Source organism: Protopterus annectens, chromosome 11.part0 (genome assembly GCF_019279795.1).
Source record: "Protopterus annectens isolate FY-2018-M chromosome 11.part0, PAN1.0, whole genome shotgun sequence".
Lineage (NCBI taxonomy): Eukaryota > Metazoa > Chordata > Ceratodontiformes > Protopteridae > Protopterus > Protopterus annectens.
Genome location: NC_056745.1, coordinates 1569121272 through 1569141271, shown reverse-complemented (window position 1 = coordinate 1569141271; position 20000 = coordinate 1569121272). Strand labels below are relative to the sequence as shown.

General features: G+C 43.2%; 1 protein-coding gene across 1 annotated transcript in view; it reads left to right on the top strand.

The window, feature by feature from the left end:
• The window catches only part of LOC122815105 (nuclear-interacting partner of ALK-like), a 592488-nt gene that overhangs the window by 529337 nt on the left and 43151 nt on the right, over positions 1–20000 (top strand). Inside the window, exon 7 of the mRNA XM_044087347.1 lies at positions 13249–13406. Coding sequence (XP_043943282.1) covers positions 13249–13406 — 158 coding nt within the window. The remainder of the gene's footprint in view (positions 1–13248; positions 13407–20000) is intronic.

Sequence of the window (20000 nt, the reverse complement as noted above, 5' to 3'; positions counted from 1 at the left end):
AAAGAGGGTATTTGGAGACGATTCTAGACCTTTCTCATCTAAACACTTTTCTGAAGGTAACCACCTTTCGGATGTTGTCCCTTCAGATTCTGTTTTCTCTTTTGCTTCCTCTGGGCTTATATTGTGTCTGAATCTCAAGGATGCTTATTTCCATATTCCAATCCATTCTCTTTTCAGAAAGATTTTATTTTCTCTCTTGCTTCGTGGCATTTTCAGTTCTCTGCTTTGCCCTTTGGCCTTTCTACTCTCCCTAAGGTGTTTATCCAATGTCTCACTCTTGTGATTGCTTTTTGCAGGCTTCAGGAGATCCACATATTTTCTTACGTGGACAATCTGTTGTTTCAGGCATCCTCTCCAGAGATCCTTTTGCAAAATCTTCATTTTGACATTTCCCTTCTTCAGAGCCTGGTGTTCACAATAAACCTGGGAAAGTCTTCCCTGCCTCCTCCAAAAGCCTTCACTCTCATTTCCTCCTTTCAAACTCTTCTTCTGGACTTCCTTACAGCCAGGGAGTTTCTCAGAGTTCTGGGTTTCATGACATCCACCATCTTTATATTCCCTCTGGACAAACTCCACATGAGAAAGTATCAGTGGTTTCTAAAGTCAGTGTGGCTTCAATATGCACATCCTCTAGAGTTTGTAGTTCCTCTTCTTCCTTTTCTCAAGAGGGTACTTCATTGATGGATCCAGCAATTCTCTGAATCCAGGGGTCCCTTTTCATCCCCCTCTTCCCTGTCAGGAGCTGTTCACAGACGCTTCAGACATGGGATGGGGGAGCAGCTTTTGGCTTCCTTGAAGGTACAGGTGGTGTGGTCCCCTTTTCAGTAGAAGGAGCACATCAGTGTCAAAGAGTTGAGCGCTCTTATACTGTTTTTTCAGGCTTTTCACCCTCTTCTCTCTCAGGGACTCCCAAGGTATTCACTAACAATAACACAGTGATATGGTATATAAACAAAGAGGGAGGAACGTCTTTGTCTGTTGGAACTCCTGGTATGGTATCTTGCTGTGCAGTATCAAGTGACTCTTCAGGCAGTTTACATCCCTTCAGGTCAAAACATTGCTGCAGACACTCTAAGCAAATACTTGACCCAGTCCCATGAATGGATGCTTCACAGGGATGTGTTTTCTGGACATTGTGTGGTACTCCTCAAGTGGATCTATTTGCCTCCCCTCTGAACAGGCAACTTCCTTTATTTTGTGCCACAGTCCCAGGTCCTCTGGTGTGGAAGTTGGATGCCCTCTCTTTTTTTTTGGAAGGGGGTGTTTCTTTATGCATTCCTTCCCCTAATTCCAAAAGTCTTGTTCAAAATTCAACAGGACGGTCCCAAAGTCCTATTGGTGACTCCCTTTTAGCCATGACGGCATTGGTTCCCTTTTCTTCTGCTTTTAGGGAAGGTTCATAGGCAGGTACTAGGCTATCTACCCAAGGGCATTTATAAGTTTAGCCAGAGTGTGTCGGCTTTCGCCGCCCCATTGATTAATTAACTGATCGTCTGTCAAGCAGAGCTAATAAAGTGATCCCAGGGGTGTATTTTCTGTTACCCATCGACTCGTCAAGGTTTCTCTTGAAGAGTGTTAGTGAGGGGCTCTGCCTGATGTAATTTGGAATTTTGTTCCAAAGCATGTGGAGTCTCTGTGACAGGAATCTATCCCTCCAGCATGTTCTATTTATTGTTGTGGCGAGGTTTAGCTCACTAGAGAGCGTGGCTCGCAGTGACTTAGATTTATTTAGGTGGAGGATGTCCATCAATTCTGAGTTGGACATGGCTTTGTAAGTCAGCCAGAGATCACCTCTGAGTAAGCGATATGCCACTGAGTACAGCCGGAGTCTTTTCAGTCGGGCTGCAAGGGTATATGTTTGAGACCAATAATCCTCTTGTGAGGTACTTTTGTGGTCTTTCCAGCTGTTGGAAGTGTCTTGTGAGGTACATCCCAAATGGGGCATTGTACTCTATGATGGGTCTAATGAGTGACGAGTAGAGGGGCAGTATAACCTCTTTATTTATAGATGCGAACCCGTTAGTAATTAGATGGGCCATATAGAAGGATTTCCTAACTACTTTGGCAGAAGGATTGTCAAAGGAGAGATTACTATCTACCTGGGTCCCCAGATCTCTTATCTCTTCTTTATTAAGGGGGCTGCCACCTATGTGGTAATTCATGGGTGTTTTGTTTTTCCCAAACGGGATGACTATGCATTTTTTGGCATTTAGCTTGAGGCCATGACTTTGATGCCAGGTGTCCATCTCAGTAAGGCCCTTTTGGAGGATGTCCGTGTCAACCGGAGAGTCCGTTATGGCTCCCAGTTTGCAGTCATCGACGAACTTGGTTAGCCATAGTCCTACTGTGTCTGCCTGTACTTCTGAGGAGTATATGCCGAACAGTAGGGGTCCCAGGACCGAGCCTTGCAGGACACCACTTGTGACTGGTTTAGAGTCGGACCTGGAGCCAGCTATTCTTACCGTGTGAGTTCTGTCTGTAAGCCATTTGGCAACCCATCTCCTGACATAGGGGTTTATGTTCAGGCTGGTGAGTTTTTCTGTAATACCCGAGTGGGGAATGGTGTCGAAAGCCTTGGCAAGGTCAAGGTAGGCTGTGTGAACCACCTTTCCTTCGTCTGTGGCCTTGGTGACTGTCTCGAAGAAGTCAACCAGGTTTAGTAGGAATGATCTGCCATTAACAAAGCTAAACTGGGTTGGGTCAAGTGTTTGGAGGTTCCCAATGTCTTTGTTAATGAGTTCCATGATAATGTGCTCCATAGCCTTGCAGACCAGGCTAGTCAGGCTTATGGGGCGATAGTTACCAGGGTCAGTTGTGGCCCCACCTTTGTGGAGAGGAATAACAATTGCTGTGCGCCATTCTATGGGCATGTAGCCTGTGGAGAGGCTGAGGTTGAATAGCGTGTTTAGATGAGAGGGGTTAGTTAGTGCAAGATGCAGCCTGGGACACTATCTGCTCCCATTGCCGCTGTTTCTGGCTTTTGAAAGGGCTGTTTTCACCTGTGCGTCTGTGATTTTTGGGACACTACACTTTTCCGGTATTGTTGTGGGCCCTTTTGGAGGTGAGAGGGGGTGAAGTTTGCACTGAATCTATCTGCCAGGATGTTGGCAATATCAGTAGGTTCAGTGTATATTTTGTGCTATTTTGCACTAATTCAGTGTATATCTGCGAGTTGCCACTTAGATTCTTAACATAGCTAAAGAAGGCTTTGTGGTTATCTTTTGAATCCTTGGCTATTTTTCTTTCGAAGTTAGCCTTGGATGATTTCATGAGTTTCTTACTGATACTGATCAGGGATGTCTTTCCTTCTTGGGATTTGCTTTTTTTCTGAACTAGTTTCCTCCTATTGTATAGCCTGTTTATTGCAGGGGTCCACCAAACTGGTTTCCTTCTCTTAGAGGAGTGAGTCTTGGTTTTGCTAGGGATGGCACGATCCATGCATCCTTGTAGGTGCTCATAGAGTGCATTTGTAAAGGTTTCTGCATCTTGTGCAGCGTTATCCTTTAGTGTGGGGGCTGTGAAATCTACCACCTTTGTCTTAAGTAAGGTGAAGTTTGCTTTAGAAAAGATTTTTACTGTGGTTTCCTTAGTTGGGGTTGGTGGTTGGGTATGGACATCCAGAGTGATTAGTTTATGGTCTGATCTAACCAGTGACTGGTTGACCTCCGATGTGGAACTCCTGTTGCCCATGTTGGTGATGACCAGGTCCAATATGTTTTCACCTCTGGTAGGGGAGTTTACCAGCTGATCCAAAGTGTTTGACTTGATGAATTCCAGGAAGAGCTGGGCCTGGGAATTTGTACTCCAGTAGTTTTCCCAGTGAATGGTATTGTAATTGAAATCGCCCAATATCAGGGTGTTTGATAGGACCTTAATATTTTCCAGTGTCTCCAGAAACGTGGAGTAGTGGTCCTGGATCATGGAGGGTGATCTGTAGCAGGCTACAATTTGCATTGCAGATTTGCCCGATGTTAATTGCACATGGATGATCTCAGAGGTGTCATGCTGTGCCACTAACCTGGAGGTGTAGGTATCCTTGATGAATATGGATACACCCCCTTCTTTTGTGTTTCGGTCCGTGTTCTATGGCCGAAACGTGTGGTATGAGTTGTAGCCCGGTAGTTCTGGGGTGCTCTCTGGAGCCTTGAACCAGGTTTCAGTTACTGCACAAATGTCAACATTCTCTATACTGAGGAGTGCTTCGAGCGCATGCATTTTGAGATTTTAACTCCTGGTGTTGAGTAGCATAACCCTCAGTTTTTTGTTAATTGTGCTGTTTATGGAGGTGGGTTTGACTTTTGAACCTTGCCTAAAAAAGGCACTATGGGGGCAGCAAGAGCCTTGGCCAGTATTCGAAAGCCAAGGGGTGACAGGTGCAAGCAGTCTCTTGCGAAGCAACGCGGCTTGTTGAGCATGTCGTCCCAGGCTGACCGACACTGGATCTACTTTGAATAACACCAGAAGCTTAGCCAATTGTTGAAATCATTTTTTCTTTATACTGAGGTATCATTCGTGGTGAGGGCAGAATGCTACTCAGGGTCAGGGTCATACCAGCCTGGGCTACATGATCAGAGAGCTCTTCCTTGTCTCTTTTCATGTAGTCCAGGGAGGTACATCTCAGGTCATTCACACCAACATGAACAATGACAGAGTCATATTTGTACTTGTTCTGGAGTGACCTGAGTGCTTGTATTATGTGGTGGATTCTGACTCTCGGCAGGCAGTTAACAGTAACCTTCTGCTTGTCCAGCCTAGTGAGTGTGACGTCAGTGTGCCTGACTATAGAATCACCTATTACTAGTGTGTTAGGTATGTTATTTCTCCTTAAAGGCTGTGATTGTGCGGCACACTGATTTTGTGTTTTATGTGTTGTCTGGTTTGTGACTGGAAGTGCAGGTTGTTTGCGTGTCTGCTTTGGAGGTCTCTGCTGCTTTTGCAGGTTTTTATTTAGAACACTGATTTTGTGTATTTATGTGTATTTTTTTGCCAGTGCTGTTTTAGCAGGTCTATGTGCGGCTGGCGTTGTGGTGCAAGTGTTAACCTTCTCCTCTTGAGTGTCTGTTTCAGTCTTGGGTGGAGACAGCTTATCTTCCGGTTTGGCTGTATAATTGCATCTCTCGCATATGTTAGTGTTTTGTGGTAGGAGGAGAGGGTTGTCTGTGTACATGAGGCAGTTGTAACATTACCTCAGGAGAGTGCACCTGAAGTTGCCCTTTGGTCATGCCTGAATAGTAGGGTGAGCTGCTTAGTCGCTTGGTTGGTGAGGGGTGAATAAAGAGCCTTGCCCTGCTGGGCAATCAGTGTCAGGGTATATTAATGCTTGTTATTAAGTCTGAGAAAGTGCTGGGCTATAAGATGCTTTTTGAGTGCTTAGTTTGAGAGGTAGACTAGTTTCAAGGGAAAAACTGAAGAGGAGACTTAGTGGAGCCGGGAATAATTTCACCATAGATAACTGGCACTGCCTGGTGTGCAAAACCGTGCAAATGCAGTTTTTATAGTAGGGAAATGAAAGAGAGAGAAATTAGCCCAAAACGGGGTAATAAACTACTAACTTCTGGGCTGGAACCACTCCTCCAGGGACAGATAGGTTGCTCAAAGCTCCCCTCTCTCACAGGTGAACAGAGAAACTTCCTTCTATCCAAGTATGGGTATGGGTAACTCGGAAACTAGTATCACAGCCCTGAATTCAGCACTAGCCTGAAAACTGGACTATACTAGCTTAGAAAGGCGGGAAACAAGATTTTTTTTTTTTTTTGAAAAGATCAGGCAAAAACAGTAAAAAAAAAAATACACTTAAAACAGCTTTAAACGGCTACAAACAGCCAGAAAAGGCTCACACACTTTAGTGTGTAGCCTACAACAATTAAACAAATTATTTAGACAAAAATCTTTTTAAAAGTGCAGGCAGTCAAATAAGTACAATATGTGAAAAAAAACAAGCTTTTAAATCACAACAAACGCTGGAAAATCTGCATTTAGATGGAAAACAGTTTAGTACAGCAAGAAAGTACAGAAAACTGATACTTAACTCCAAAGTCTCTCTCTTAAGCTAGAAGGCTTGTATCAGTATAAGGCTTTCTAGTGCTACCAGTAGGTTAGTTACAGGAAAGATGGGAAACAAGCGCAGATGTAGTCTTTTAAACCAGAAAGTTGAAAGAGATGGACAAACTGCCCAAATGGTCAATAAACTACAATTTCTGGGCCAGTATAACCTCTCCTCGTGGTAGACAGGCTACCTAGTGCTTACCACTCCCACTGATAAGCTAGAGGCTTTCCTCCAATACAGAAAGGCTTACGGGGCTCGGAAGCTTACCAACAGTCCTGGATACAGCAACTCTGTATCTGGACTAGGTTAGTTACAGGAAAAGTGAGAAACAAGCGCAAGTGCGGCTTTTAAACCAGAACGTTGAAAGAGATGGAAAAAAACTGCCCCAACGGCCAATAGCTACAATTTCTGGGCCAGGAACCACTCCTCTTGTGGTAGATATGCTACCTAATGCTTACCACTCCCACTGATAAGCTAGAAGGCTTCCCTCCAACACAGAAAGGCTTGGGGGTGGGGGGGCTCATAAGCTTACAGAGAGTCCTGGAATACAGCAAATCTGTACCTGGACTAGACTAGTTACAGGAAAGGCGGGGAACAAGTACAAATGTAGGCTTTTAAGCCAGCAAGTTGAAAGAGATGGGAAACTGCTCAAATGGTCAAATAAACTAAATTTTTTGGGCTAAAACTCACTCTTCCCGTGGAGGATAGGCTACCTAGTACTTACCACTCCCACTGATAAGCTAGAAGGCTTCCCTCCAACACAGAAAGGCTTGGGGGGCTCAGAAGCTTACCAACAGTCCTGGATACAGTAAGTCTGTATCTGGACTTGACTAGTTACAGGAAAGCCAGAAAACAAGCTTAGAATTTTTTTTTGTTACAGAAAGCAGCTAAAACAGCAGTAAATACAATTCAAATTGTATTGCATGTCAGCACACCCGAGCGTGTAGCAACACTACGGCAAATACAGTTCAAATAAATTAACAAATGACTAAAAAACAAGTGCAGAAGGCAGTAAATTAGAAGGCTACTAACAAGCAGTAATAAATGCAGAATAAGAGCGACTGAACAGCACGCAGAAGAGCAACTAAGACAGTTACAGTAAGAGCAGATGAATATATATATATATATATATATATATATACATATATATATATATATATATATATATTTTTTTTTTGAGGGAAGGAACAAAGCAGGATTAAGAGGCTACAGGGGTTGTCCTTCCCAAATGCTCTCTTTGTACACAGTAGGAGTGCCTGAAATCAGAATATGATTTCACTGCACTCAGTTGAGTGAGCAAATGAGATGGGCCCAGAAGGAGTATCCATATACAAATCTACAAGAGGGATGGGCAGTTTGACAGCCACCAACATTAACACCAAAACAAGAACAGGGAGACTGGGTGGGGAGCTAACTGTAGAGAGGAAGCCACAACTTCAGTTGAGTTAATATTCAGTGAAAAACACAAATAAATTAAATACAATACTATATGCAAAAGAGCAGATAAAAGTGTACTTAAATTCACTTATATGTCCAGCTGATTTCAGGTAGATTTTAGCCGGCCAAAGCTCTGATATTAAGCAGAGATGACTCAAAATGTACCACTTATATAAGGCAAGACAGGATGTTAGTGATGAGCTGAAACTACCCCCACTGCTATCAATGGCTGCACAGAATTTCTAAAAGGTACTCTGTGTAGAGAGAGCCCAACTACAGCTGAGTTAATATTCAGTGAAAAACACAAAGGTCAGTCATCACAAGTTACCTCACAGGGTGGACCTTCTCACACAAGATAGGGGATCTCTCGGTCATCCCCACCTGTCCACTCTACAACTGACACTGTGTGTGATAGGTGTCTGTGTGGAATCAAAATCCTTTTTTCTGAGCATGTAATGAAGGTGCTGCAGGAGGCTAGGAAGCACACTACTAGGAAATACTACTTATCCAAATGGAAGAGGTTTTCTGTTTGGTGTCTATCTCATAACCTAGACTCAGTTTCTGTGGCTGTCCCTTTGGTTATCACCTTTTTGTGTCACTTGCTCAGTCCTGGTTTGGCCTATTCTTTTATTAAGACCCACTTATCAGCCTTTATCTTCTCCTTTAGCTTCTAGTTTTGAGGCTAAACAATTCCTTAAAGATGTCCTTCATGTTAGACCTTCAGGAAGCTTGTTCCATCTCCCTTTGATCTTAATTTTGTTTTGGAGAAGTTGACACAGGCTCCATTTGAGCGTACTCCTTCATCTCCCTTGCAACATTGTTTTTGGAAGACTTTCTTTTGTTGGCCAGTAGCTCTGCTAGATGAGTATCTGGACTTCAAGCCCTTATGACTTGCCCTGTTTTGTCGTCTATAAGGACAGGGTGCCTTTGCTTACTAATCTTTCCTTTATGCCCAGTGTGGTTAATGAGTTGTCACTTCATCCCCCCCTCCTCCACAATCCCAGTGATAGGGTGCTGCATACTTTAGATGTGTATAGACAACTCAGATTTTATTTGGGTAAGACTAAGTCTATTAGAAAATCTGATGAGTTTGTTTTCTTTTCATTCTAGGGTATCCAAGCAAACTAGTTCTTGGATCTCAAAGGGTATTTCTTTTTGTTATACTTTTCATGGTAAGAGCTTTCCTTCTTTTGTAAATGCTTATTTTAGTAGAGCTGTGGCTTTTTTTCTGGTGCTTTTTTCAAGGGGTTGGATTCTTGAAGCAGCTACCTGGACTTCTCTGCATTCTTTTACCAAGCACAAGTCAGATGGAATCTCTAGAGCTAGAACTGATTTTGCTAGTTTATTTTTTATGGGTTCCTAGAAGGCTCTACTGGTCATTCCTCCTCCCAAGTTTCTTTTTTAGCTTTGCCACTCTCCCAAGTGTAAGACATACTGCAACCAGTGAATGGAAGGACATAGTATAGTTGTGTAAAATCTTACCATAACAATCAATGTCCTTTCCTTCACTGCTGCAGTATTCACTCCGTCCCTCCTTCTCCCTAGTCCATTTCCTTCCTGGATGTACTAGTTATTTCTTGAGTTTCCTTAGAATGATGTTCCTACTGGGGCAATCAGTTCTGAAGATGGTAAGTACAGATGTCACATTTATGCCTTATGCTATGCATGGAGTATATGTGCGATGTTCAGTGTACCTTAAAGAAACAATAGGCTTTTCTATACTGGCCAGACAACAGGCTACACAAGGCAGGGAATCCCAAGTGTAAGGAATACTGCAATAGTGAAAGAAAGGACATTTATTGTTATGGTAAGATTTTAACACAACTGTACTATTTGTCTCATTTGCCCTATTTGCAGAGCTGTGGAACATATTGTATCTGAACGTAAAGATGATGTAGGTGACCTTGTATCCCTGCAATACATATCAGTTTGTAAAAGGCAGATCGTACGTGCACCTGGTTGAGTTCTTTGAAAGGGTTACTAAGGCCATAGATAAGACATACAGTCAGCACTGCTTATGTGGACCTTACAAAGTCCTTTGCCACTATCCCCCATGCTAGGACTATTGACAAACTCACCCAGCTCAACATTAACCCACACATATTTCACTGTGTTTGTATTTGTAGCTGTCTGATAGAACATATGCTATTAAGGTTGGGGTGATTGCAGACTGGGTGGTTATCGAATCCTGTTTTAATACTGAAGTTCTCCAGCAAGGGCTAGGCCAAACTAATGCTTGGTGTAGTAATCAGGGCCTTACCCTCAACATCAAGAAATGCAGCATAATTTCCTTTGGTGAATTTACCAAAACTCTAGCTTGCCATATAGTTAACTTTGTCGAATTTAAGCGGAATGTTATCTGAGACTTAGTTGCGCATGTTGATAACCGACTTTACATTGGCCACCTCTTTTCTGTGGGGGTTAGAAAATCCTTCTACATTGTACAAATTATCATTCACTGTATTTCATTGTGGTCCAAAGAAATTGCAGTCCCACTTATCTCTTATTAGGCCCATTATTGAATATAATGCACTCTTCAGCATGTACCTCGCCGACCTCCTAAACCCGCTTGAAACACCAACATTTCCTCACCAAAAAGATATTACATCTTAGTACCCTAACATGTTTTCATAGACTAAAAGCCTTGTCCCTGTACTCTGTCATACAGACTCCTGAGGGATGATCTCTCCTTAGCTTTCTATGTTATGAATGAACCAAAACTCTCTGAACCCCTTAACTTAACAGAACCAGTGGTAAAGCAAACAAACCTTCTGGAGACCTAAACCTACCACATCAGCCACACCAGATGGTATGACCGATACACAACTGTATGTAGTCCTCCTGTTGCTGGAATAGGCTATTCTTACCTGTCAAGCAAGGGAACATTCCTTGCAGCCTTTTAAATCAGTCTGGATGATTGTTTGTGTAATGACAAATTTTCACTATTGATATGTGGGTTAAAATCTAATCATCAGGGAAATTGTTAGTTTTCCACCAGTACTCGATGTGGTTGAGCTTGGTCGTTGGTCTCCTTTGGCTGTTAGCTTGATAAAACCCTGTGAATGTTTGAACCTGCAGTGTCTTAAGGACTGTTTTTTCCTCTCTGGCAGGACAGTTTATTTTCTGTAGATAGCACTTTATTCACAGCATAACTGAACATTTTATGCTAATTTAGTATTTAAAAAAAAGTTTAAAATCATCCTTTGTTATATTGTAGATGAACGATTTTTCACTGAAGCCACAATTAGTTTTATGCTTTCAGTGACAGTTTTCAAACTGATCATTTTAAAAGGCAGTTTGTGTTCAGATGGCCCTCCTTCAATTGTATTGATAAAAGTAGGGATGTCTTTTTGTATTACTTTTCCTCTCTGAAAAGGGAAAGCCCCTTCTTCCAAACATGGTTTCTGGTCTAGTGGAATTTAGGATCTAATGTGAGCCTTCCATCCAGTACCAGTAACTCAGATGGTGCTTTTTAGAACTAAAGCAAAGTAAATATGCTTGGCAAAAGCAACCATGACTGCTCCCTGTTATGCCTCTTGGTTCGTAGCCTCCTATAGATTTCTGAATACTTTCTTTTGCCACCATGCAGCCATCCATTCAGCTGAACAATATTACTGTCAAATGCCATTCCTCCAGGAGTTGGTGCTGATTCTGGTGTCTGTTTCCAAAATGCAGTTATGTGCATAGTTACTTCAAGACTTTGTCATTATCTTTTGACTTTCCTCTTGCTTTGGCCTGTCCTTCATATCAGATGATTTTGGGAAAGGCTCTCTGCAGGCACCCCTTTGGTTTGGGCTCTTTCTCCTTCAGGTATGTCAGCCTTTTCAAAAACTGAAAGTAAATACACAGGTAAGGATTTTTCTGTATGTTGGTAAGGTATGTACTTTTATATTGCTATTTACGCTTTCAAATTCTCGCTCGGTGCATGATTAAAACTGGAGATGGTATGGGCTTGTTGCATTCTTACAACCTGCTGTCTTGGTAATGTGCTTGCAGGAGGCACATACAGCTCTAAACTGAGGAGCTGGAGTATTCAGAATTGAAATGAATTGGAGGTGCAAGAAAAAATTAAAACACTTATTCACTGCAGGAAGCCTTTTTTGCAAATTCAATGCCGAGTTCAGCTTTTCATGTCAGACTCGAGACTAACATTTTAAGGAGAGAGATCAGGAGGGACATTAATGTATTACTTAAGCTGTGTTATGTAGGCCATCAGAGAGGTTCAGATTTGTTGGAACAGAGCTGATGAAAGAAAAAGACAGGAGTACCAGAGAGGCAGCTCTATGTGTGGGCTAGCTTAAGCTGTCTTGTGGACTCCATAGACTGTGGTTCTTCTTCCATCAACATGGCTATATTTAAATGACTGTGTTAACAGACGTCTACACTTTGCAAATATGACATTACCACTTTTTTGTAAATACTTCGAGATGGAGCTTAATTTACAGTGTTTACATCATTCAACAGTTCTGTTAATACCCTGATCTACTGTTGCTATACTTGCACTATTGTACATGCACACAGACACCAGTTTAGCTACTGCAGCAGTTTTGTAAAACATTAATACATGATGTATTTATAGACATTGGAATGTGGTTTGTAGGTTAGGTGTATTTCGTGTGTGTGTGATAAAGGAATGCATCGTGAAGGAAATTAATTGCATATTGTTTTTACTTTGTCACCAGTGGTAAACTGATATGCTTTGATTAGGAGAACTAGACAAAGTGGGTACTGCATACACTAGTGAGTGACCATTTATTTTAGTGCTAGTCTGTTGCCGTACAGCTGTTTACTGTGTTTTACATTTTCTTAAAATGTCATTACAGTGAATGGTTTACACAATTTGTGTACTGCTGTTTGTGTTCTGCTGCTACATACTGTGATTTTTCTCCAGCACACTTATATATGCACACAGGGTTAGTAATATACTTTTGACTGTGTCTTTTTATTTTTTATCATTAACTAGTACAACATAGTTTAAATCCCTTCAGTAGTTTTAAGTCTCAATCTCAAGGTTATTTAAATTCCTACAGAAAATACACATACTTGCCTGGCTTTATCGTACAGAAGGATAAAGTCCTGACTGGCACCCAGATGACCTGTGATCATCTTTTGGCTCGGGAAGCTGGAAGAGCTTGGGAAGGGTGGGCAAGAGATGCGTGACTTAAGTTGGCACAGTTGCCTGTGTATGAAGTTTATGGTGGCTCCTCCCCCTGTGCTGACTTTACAGTCCTGGAGTGTAGGCCTCTGGTGTGTCTGCCCAAGCCAGTGCAGTTGCCCTTACAGAGACATGCCAAGAAGTAGACACACATCTATAACAAGGGCAAAGATGGTCCCTCTGTGGTGACACAAACCTATATCACCACCAGGAGAGAGGTTAGGCAGCATGTCAAAACTGCCTTAATGACTGCTCCACCATCAGCTGTTGCCTGACTAATAATGAATGGTCTGGAAACATGTCTTGTCCCATGAGGGATGAATGAGTTACTCAATTGTGGGGAACTGTTGACTGCCAGGTGGCAGGATTCCACAAAAGAAAGTGTGCGTATAAAAATACACAGTTGATATTCTGACCCATTTAATTTGAAATAAGTTCACCTATATGGTGAAGATAAGCTTAGAGTCTAGTACAAGCTTTTTAGTTTTATTTTTTTTCTGCTTACTCATTCCATTTGATGTCTATGATAAAGCTTAAAAATGAGCATTTGGTATAATATGATGCATCTTAGATTAAAAAAAAAAGTAAGATGTTTCTTAATGCTTCTTAGCCTTTGACAGAAGATTCAGTCAACTCGTTGTTGCTTCTTGTTGCCGAACACTTGAAACAGAGAGAGGAGGATGAGAGACTTTCCGTAAAGCAAGGCCCCGAGAGCTTACCTGCCCATGTTGTTGCCATTGTACTTGCGGTTTGTGGGTGGAGTTCCAGGTTAGTTTAATTTTAAATTCTGATAGTTGCTGACATGAATGAACCAAAAGGTATCATTAAAAAGTTGATGAAGTTTAGTTTGCAAGCTGGAGGAGGCAGAACTATTCACCATGGATGCCATTTCTTAGTGTATGTTGAAGCTTAAGTAAACTGAGTAATGTAAACTGTTTTAGAAAATGTGGCTAGATTGTGTTGGCTTTTTTTTTTTCTTGTTTGTTTTTGCTAAAAAGTTTGTTTCGTATGAGGAGTTACTTCAGTGTTTCAACCTTGTGGTGTTTAACCAATTTGATTGCATGATGACAGTTTTAGGGCCTTATTTGTCTTTGCAGTTATACAAATAATATTGATTCCGTGGAAGCCATTAACACATAACATGTTTTGCTACAGTGTAGTCAGGCCCTGAATACTTCTGTTAGTTGAGGTTTTTCTTTGGGGAAGGGCAGCAGCCACATAATACAGCAAACTTGCTTCTTGTTGTTATTCACCATCCAACCTTATTTTCTAGTAACTCTGAAGGGCTCCACTGCAGGAGAGTAGGAGCTTTCACATATATATAACAGCAACATCACTTTGCACCACTGTCTGTTGTTAATATTTTGAAACTATTAGTCCATGGACTATGTTTTCATTCATTGGTTGCCATATATTTTGGCCTGCTTTCTAGTCTATATTTTTAATTGACTATCTGAAGTTGTTTTTATTTTATTTTGAACATGTGGGAATTCAGATCCGACTCAGCTGCTTACTCCAGCATTGGATCCAAGCTGTCAAGCTCCTCCCCTACCCATAATCCCCATCTCCCTCCTCCCCTCAGATCTTGTTTGCCACTCGTGTGAGACAGCAGTGTAGATTACAGCTCCAAATTCCTGTTAGTGTAAGTGAATTTCTGGGGTAAATTTCTCCTATTTTCCCACCTTTTTTAGCATCTTTTTTTTCTCCTTTCCCTACTCTATCCCTGTGTGCTTTCGTGTCAGTCCCATTTAAAAAAAAAAAAACTCTTCTGTTCCTTCCCGCTTTCTCCCCTGGTTGTGTGTTTGCATGTGCTTGTGTGTTCCTTTAGCCATGGCTGAAACTCTTAAGCCAGGCTTTAGGAAATGCACAGATTGTGGCTACAAGGCTCCCCCTTCAGATGGCTACACTCTGTGCATTGTGTGTCTTGGTGTGGAGCACCTAAAGACCTGATTGATCTACGTGGAGTTCTAACCCTGCACCTTGATCGACAGGAGGAACAAGTTGATCCTTAAGGGCCTCCTTCCTCCAGAGGCTGCTTCTTCTGTCTATGCCCTGGCTTCTGGGACTAAACTCCCACCAAGAAGTCTGGGGATGAGAACAAGTGCCAGGCCAAGGAACGGGACAGGCTCAGAAAGTGGTCTCTTGACTGCTGTTCTGTGGTCGAGCCCCCGGACAAGTCTTGGCTGGATCCGACCTGAGGTGCACCTCAACTCTGATCTCCGAGCTTCTTTCCAGAGCCAGAGATTTCCTGGGCTCGGTCTTCTCTTTCTGCTTCCCCTTGCAGCCACTCCAGGCCTGAGTCAGTGGCCTCTTCCATCCCGTCCTCCCATAGTCTTTCTGAAGCAGAGGTGGACAGGATGATGGGGAGGTTTATTTGGACCCAGATTGAGATGGGAGTCTTGCCAGCTCCTTTCTCCTCTGTGGCTAGGAGTATGCAGTCTGCTTTCCTCCCCATTGCTCCTTCTCCGATCTGACCTCTGGTTTCGGAGTCATCAGGTCAGAGGTTTCCTGGGTTTGGCGCCAGTGGTTCCAGGTACCTCAACACTGACCATCGCCCTGAGTGGTTCAGCTCCGACCCTTTCGGAACCAGCCGACTCTATGAGCTATAGCCTTGTCATCTGATCAGAGGGGATGGCTTCGACTTCGAGGTTTTCAGACTTGGCATTTCCACGCGGAATCTCAGCGCCTGGAAGTTTAGCTCGGACTCCCCCTTTGGCACAGAGGAGTGCTTATCTGGTCTTACTCACCCCTGTTACTGGGATTTGTTCACCCCCTGTTTCGATGTGGTGGAGAAAATTCTCTCTGCTCCCTCAGGACACTTGACATGGTCATCCTCTGAGTCAGTCTTGGCTCCGTCTCTTTTTGGGCCGGAGTCTGCCATCCTGCCCCCTCAGGGACAGCCTGTCTCCAGTACGCCCCACTCAGGGACCACCCCGAGGTTTCTGAGTCCTCCCCAGGAACCCCCCCCCCAAGAGCTCCCTCGGAAACACACATGCAAGAGGAGGCACTTGGACTCCCCACCAGAGTCTCTCATGGAAGATACCACTTAGAGGAAGGGGAGGGCTCCCCCCGATCACACCCGGAAGATGTCTCCTTTCTGGGACATCATGGAAATCCTGTGGCAGTGAGGATGGTGGTCTACCCAAAAGCCCAACCTGGATGAGTCAGCGTTCATGGAGGCGTTTGGCACAGGACTCTCTACCTCCTGGGTGTCCCCTCCTGTGGATCCCCTTGTGGATTTGCTTTCATCCAGTGCAAGAAGCAACCAGATATGGCTGAGCCTATCCCCAAATGCCTGGACAAAATTTTCAGTGCCCTGCTGGGTAGGCAACATTGGTCTAAGGGATCCCTAGTCAATGCCATGGTGGCGGTAAAGGCATAGCCATGATGCGTCACGCCTTGCTCTGGCTTTGTGCTTTGTCAGAGCCCTTCAAGGTGTCCTTTACGAATGCCCCATATGGTGGTTCCACTGTTTTGGCAAGACTGTTCGAGACACTTTACTTCAGAGTGAAAAAGACTGGAAGACCCTGTCTAGTGTTAGGATGCACTTCTCAACCCCACAATGATCCTTTTCTAGGAATCGGTGTGGGCTGAAGAAGCTGTGGTTCCAGAAATCTCAGGGCTCTTCCCAAGATGCTCAGGACTGACCTTCCCATAGAGGCAGAGGGGGACACGACAGATGTCACCCTCGTGGCAGAAGGGGTCAGAGGAACCAAGGGTCTCGGGATTCTTTCCCGGACAGACCCTCACAGCAACCTCGAAGGGTTGCCTGACTGCTGTTCTCTGGAGGCAGTCGGGGGACATCTTTCTCTGCACCCAACAGCCTTGGAGTCTATTAGAGACAATCTTTGGATTTTACAGATAATATCCAGAGGATACTCGATCCTCTTCCTTCAACCCCCAGTCCCTGACAAACACCTCCCAGACATCCCACCCATGCAGTGGGAGCAGGCAGCCATAGAAATTTCCATGTTGCGCAAAAAGTGAGCCATCCAGCCCGTTCCCCCAGGCATCTATTCCAGGTTCTTTAGTGCCAAAGAAAACGAGGGACTTGAGACCCATCCTGGATCTGTCCACTCTAAACCTGTCAGTTGCCAGCATGAAATTCTGTATGGTCACTCTTCAATTCATTCTGACCTTCCTGCAGAGGAAAGACTCAATGCGCTCATTAGACATCCAGGACTCATTCTATCCCATCAAGATGAACAGGTGCTCTCAGAGCTTCCTCTGCTACCAGCTGGGAGCCAGTCATTTTCATTTCAGAGCATTCCTCTTTGGGCTCACCACTGCCCCCAGGGTGTTCACCAAAGTGATGGGTGGTAGTGGCAGTTCACCTGCGGCTGCAGGGTTTTCAGGTCTTTCCCTGCCTGGAAGATTGGCTCCTTTCTGCTCCTTCCAGGCATTGACTGTGTCAAGCCAAGGATGGATCTACTCAAGACCACTCTATTATTTGGGCATAACCGTAAACCTCAATGAGTCACAGCTGGCACCACTACTGGTCCTCGTTGTCATTGGGGCCCTGATAGACTCTATCCAAGCCAAGGTGTTTCTGCCTCCAGACAGACTGTTATCCCTTCAACATCATGTTTCTTACATCCTTCGGGCTAAATGTCCCCCCAGCGGATTCAGTTCTGTGAGCAGTCTGGTCCAAGGTGGCCACGATTACTCTCGTCTCAACAGCGTGCCTTCATATGAGGGTCCTCCAGTGGACTTTAGTGGCCCTTTCTAGACCTTTCCTTATCAAATCTGGTTCAGTTATCTCGGGGTTGCAAGGATTCGCTTCTGTGGTGGCTTCTTCCCCGGATCTTCTTCTGGGTCGTCTGTTCATTCTCCCATCCCCTGCGATCATGGTGACCGCGGACACCTCCCTGCTCAGGTGGGGGGGCATTGCATGGGAAGGACAGTCCAAGGCACATGGTCCTCCCAGGAGACCCATCTGCATATCAGTGTCTTGGAGATGAGGGCAGTGCTTTTGGTGTTGCAAAGCTGTTCATGCCTTTCTTCCTCAAGGGACTATTGCCATCCAGAAGGACAATGTCAGTAGTCTGGTACATCAGCAAACAGGGGGGATCAGATCTTATCCCCTTTGTCGCAAAGTCATGACATTGTGGTAGTAGGTGATTTCCTCCTGCTGTAATGCGCATCCTGGGGAGGTCAAGCATTCTAGTGGACAAGCTCAGCAGATATATTCTGATGCCTTATGAGTAGTCTCTGAATTCTTAAGTAGCGGAACAGATCTTTCTAAAGTGGGATCAGCCTTGCTGTGATCTCTTTTCCTCTCCTTCTAACATGGAGTGCAGTGAGTATTTCACTCTGAACCCCCATCCTGGGAAGCCCCCAGAGACACTCTAGTTCATGCTTGGCCATCCGGTCTACTATATGCCTACCCTTTGCTGCCTCCGATGTCTGGGTTCATTCAGAAAGTCCGACAGTTGGGGAGCTCAGTGGTCTCTGTGGTCTCATGCAGTGTGTCCACCTTGGACGCTAGATCCAGTTACGGATCTCATTATACATCCCTTGGGGATCTTTCACTCAGACTTAGTCAGCCTGAAGCTCATGTTTTGGCTGCTCCAGTTCTTTTGATAGTTAAGACTCCCAGGCTGTCTTCTCCCGTTAAGAAGATTTTGGTAGTGGCTCACAAATCTTCTATCAGGAAGGTTTACTTCAGTAAATGGAAGCATTTCTTGATCTGAGCTTCTCAGCATGACATGGATCCTTTCACTCTGCCAGTTCCGGCTATCTTGGAGTTTCTGGCCGAAATTTTTCATCGTGGTACTAGCTTCTCTACGGTCAAGGTACAATTAGCAGTGATCTCTAATTTTCACATAGGGGAGAATTCAGCTTCCTTGGCTTAGTCCAGGTTTTGTAAGGCCTTTTTGAAAGATACTTTTGTACTCAGGCCTTCGGTTAAGGACCCAGTGCTTCTTGGGATCTCACCTTGGTGCTGTAGGCTCTGTTGTCTCCCCCTTTTGAACCAGTGGCTACGGTTGAGTTGCAGTTCTTGTCTTGGAAGACAGCCTTTTTAGTTGTAATGTCCTCAGCCAAGAGAGTCTCGGAGATTCAAGTATTGTCTATCAAGCCTCCTTATATGGTATTTCATAAAGACAGGGTATCCCTGCGGAGAAACCCATCATTCCTGCTGAAAGTGGCATCAGAGTTCATTGTCAACCAGGTCATTAATCTTCCAGTTTTCTTTTCAAATCTCCAGAATAAAGGATAGTGCAAGTTGCACTTGCTTGATCTCCACAGAGAGCTGCATTTCTATTTGTATAGAACAAAAAAAAATCTCTGTGGTATCCCCAAAGTCTCAAACAACCCACTAAACAAGTATAGTGAGTTCAAAAGCAAAACAGTGTAAGAAACGTCTCTGTGTGGAAGATTTTCAATCCATATATATCTAGTTAATCACTGTATATTAATCAGATCAGACAATGGTAGTAGAAGTGACAAACTTAAACTCGTCTTAAGATAAAAAAATATATATAATTAAATTATTGTACAGAATTACTAAGTATTTGAAAGTAATCCAAGCAGGGTAGGCAGTCTGTTTCCAGTTTAAAATCCTTTATTAAGTACACAGACAAGCGATCCAAGTAAAACAAAAATAACAAGAGTAATAGTTTCCTCACAAGCTTTCTAACCATATATATATATATATATATATATATATATATATATATATACACTTTAATACTTTAATGGGGAAGGCATCTGAATTTAACATGTATACCAATAACACTTTGTTTTACAGCACAGTAAACCACTCTTTTTGCCTAATAAAAAGCGTGTGTGTGTGTGTGTGTGTGTGTGTGTGTGTGTGTGTGTGTGTGTGTGTGTGTGTGTGTGTGTGTGTGTGTGTGTGTGTGTGTGTATATATATATATATATATATATATATATATATATGTGTGTGTGTGTGTGTGTGTGTATATATATATATATATATATATATATATATATATATATATATATGTATATATATATATATATATATATATTGTCTGATCTGATTAACATACAGTGATTAAGTAGGTATATATGGATTGAAAATCTTCCACAAAGAAAAGTTTCTTACATTGTTTTATTTGTTTAGAACAAAATCCTTTTGCAAATCTGATCAACTTTTTTTTCCTTTTCTAAACTCTTCTTTGGGAAGCCTGTCTCTAAGGTTACTATTGCTAGATGGATTTCTGAGTACATTTCTTTGGCCTATTGAGGTAAAGGGTCAGCTCCACCAGGGCATGTCTGGGTGCATTCTACCAGGTATGTTGCTATTTCTGCGGCCTTTTGGTCCAGATTTTCCTTGGATGATATCTGTTTAGCTGCTGGGCGTCATTGCACAACCCAAAAAATTTAATTTTTT